Below are 2440 nucleotides of genomic sequence, written 5' to 3'. Positions count from 1 at the left end.
GGCACTGCGCGCGCGGGGGTCGGTGGGATCGGAGGTCAGGGCCTGGGTGATGGGGACCAGCGGTGGGGTGATGCAGTCAGCGGTGTTTCAGGGACTGGGGCACCGGATGGGGCATTCGGGGTGCTCAGAAAGCCGGGCGCCTGGTATTGGGGACCGAGGCGAGGGTCCGGCGGGCACCTGGATGGCAGGCAGAGGAGAGGGGGGAGCAGTGGGTTGCGCTGGGGTCCCCGGGAACATGCGAGTCAGACGGGGGAGCAGGTTTCAGGGCTTGGGATTCATGTGGTCTGACTGGGTGACAGGAGGAGGAGGCAGGGCTAGGGGTGCCAGAGAGGATCAGACAGGGGTGGTGGAGGTGGGAGGCCGGGGCCTCACGGGTCGGGGGGTCAGAACGGAAGCTGGGTTTGGGTTGACAGGCAGGGAGAAGAGGGGAGGGATGGTTGGGACCCGGGATTGGTGAGGGGGTGATACAGGGTATGAGGGGCAGGGTCCTTGAGTTTGGGTGGACAGGTGGAGGCCAGCAGAGTCCACTAGATAATGGGTTATGGCTGCGGGTCCTGGGGTTTGAGGCAGTCAGAGGCTTTGGGGGAACACTTGGGAGTGGGGGCTGCTAGGAGCTGGGTTGGGGGGCCCAGCTGTTGAGTAAAGGGATTTGGGGCTGTGGGTCCAGAGGGCCTGGAGTTTACGCTGGGAAGATACTAGGCCACAGGCACCTTTGAATTTACATGTTTGGGGTGTGTGTGGATCCAGAAGATCCTGCTTGCAGACCGGGGAGGGGAGCAGGGAGAGGGTTGGGGATGTGAGGCACAGCCGGGGACAGAGCCCCAGGGTCCAGGAGGAGACCGTGGGGCCAGCTGACCACCCTTCTCTCTCCTCCCGCTTCCTGGCCTCTTGGTTCCCCGTCTCTGCTGTACGAACCCAGACATAAACGAGCTGAACTTGCCCAAGACGTGTGACATCAGCTTCTCAGACCCGGACGACCTCCTCAACTTCAAGCTGGTTATCTGTCCTGATGAGGTGAGGACACACCCCGCCCGACACCCAGGCACTGGCTGGGCCCTGGCCCGCCCTGCGGAGGGAGACCTGGCTCTCCTGCCAGGCCCTGCAGGACGCGCTCTAGGGCCTTCCTCCTCTCTTCCTCGCAGGGCTTCTACAAGAGCGGGAAGTTCGTGTTCAGTTTTAAGGTGAGTCTCAGGTGGGCTGAGGAGGCAACAGCTGAGGCCCCGCCAGACCCTGCTGGGCGCCTCTCCACCTCCCCTCTCTTCCCGGAGCCAGGTGGGCCAGGGTTACCCGCACGACCCCCCCAAGGTGAAGTGTGAGACGATGGTCTATCATCCCAACATCGACCTCGAGGGCAACGTCTGCCTCAACATCCTCAGGTGAAGGCGCGGCCCCCCTGCTCTCCCTGCCTGCCGGCCAGGCCCCTCACGGCCTCGCACTGAGCCAGTGTCCAGCCCGTTCCTCCCGCTGTGGTCTGTGTCCCTGTGCCTCCGCGTTTCTGTTTCCTTCCTTGTGGCTTGACCTTGACTGTCTCCCTGGCCCGTGCTGCTCTGTGTGCGCCTCCCCCCGGCCTCCTAGCCACCCTGTTCTGTGCCCGGGGCCTGACCTGTCCAGTCCCAGCAGGGCCTGTGGCAGCCGCCCCCCCCACCGGCCCCTGAACCTCATGCTCTCTGCCCACAGAGAGGACTGGAAGCCAGTCCTTACGATAAACTCCATAATTTATGGCCTGCAGTATCTCTTTTTGGTGAGTAGGGCGGTGGGTAGGGCTGGAGAGGTGGGCGCCTCTGCCCCTCAGGCCTTGTTGACCCCCCACTCCTACTGGCCGCAGGAGCCCAACCCTGAAGACCCACTGAACAAGGAAGCTGCTGAGGTCCTGCAGAACAACCGACGACTGTTCGAGCAGAACGTGCAGCGCTCCATGCGCGGCGGCTACATCGGCTCCACCTACTTTGAGCGCTGCCTGAAATAGGGTCGGCGCACACCCACCCCTGCCAGGGCCACAGCCCCGGCGTCCCCTACAAATATTTATTGGGGGCCACAGGTGGAGGGATGCGGCAGCAGGTGGGGTCATTCCACGCCCTAGCCTTGCCTCCCCTTCCTGCCACCGGCTCCTAGTTATTTTTTTTTTAACCACCATGTGATTAAGGTCGGAGCTGCCTCCTCCCGACCCGCTCAGCGATGGGAAATGAATTGGCTTGTCTAGCCCCCCGCTGGGTGCCGCACAGCCTCCCACTCTGGGCTCTGGGGTGGGTGGCCAAGGGGACTGGGTGGCTGGGGCCCCGCCACCCCATTCCTCCACCACTGGAGGTCCCGCCAGGCTATTAAAGGGGAATGTTACTGCATGGCCTGCGCCTCTTCCTTCTGTGGGGCGGGGGGGCGGGCGAGGTCCACCTAGGCTCCTGGGACAAGAGTGTGGTCGCAGGTGGCACTGGCCACCTCTCAG

General features: G+C 63.7%; 1 protein-coding gene across 1 annotated transcript; it reads left to right on the top strand.

Moving 5' to 3' along the window:
• Positions 1-855: 855 nt before the first annotated feature.
• Positions 856-2341, top strand: UBE2M (ubiquitin conjugating enzyme E2M; the record flags this gene model as incomplete). The annotated part of the gene is made up of 5 exons (XM_006758980.2): positions 856-1014; positions 1143-1181; positions 1273-1376; positions 1678-1741; positions 1826-2341. Coding segments are annotated over 5 exons (507 nt in total), but the record flags the coding sequence as incomplete, so codon positions are not given.
• Positions 2342-2440: the final 99 nt, after the last annotated feature.

This window comes from Myotis davidii, unplaced genomic scaffold (assembly GCF_000327345.1).
Source record: "Myotis davidii unplaced genomic scaffold, ASM32734v1 scaffold936, whole genome shotgun sequence".
Taxonomy (NCBI): Eukaryota; Metazoa; Chordata; class Mammalia; order Chiroptera; family Vespertilionidae; genus Myotis; species Myotis davidii.
Note: the sequence above shows the minus strand (reverse complement) of the source record. Positions and strands in the feature narration are given on the sequence as shown.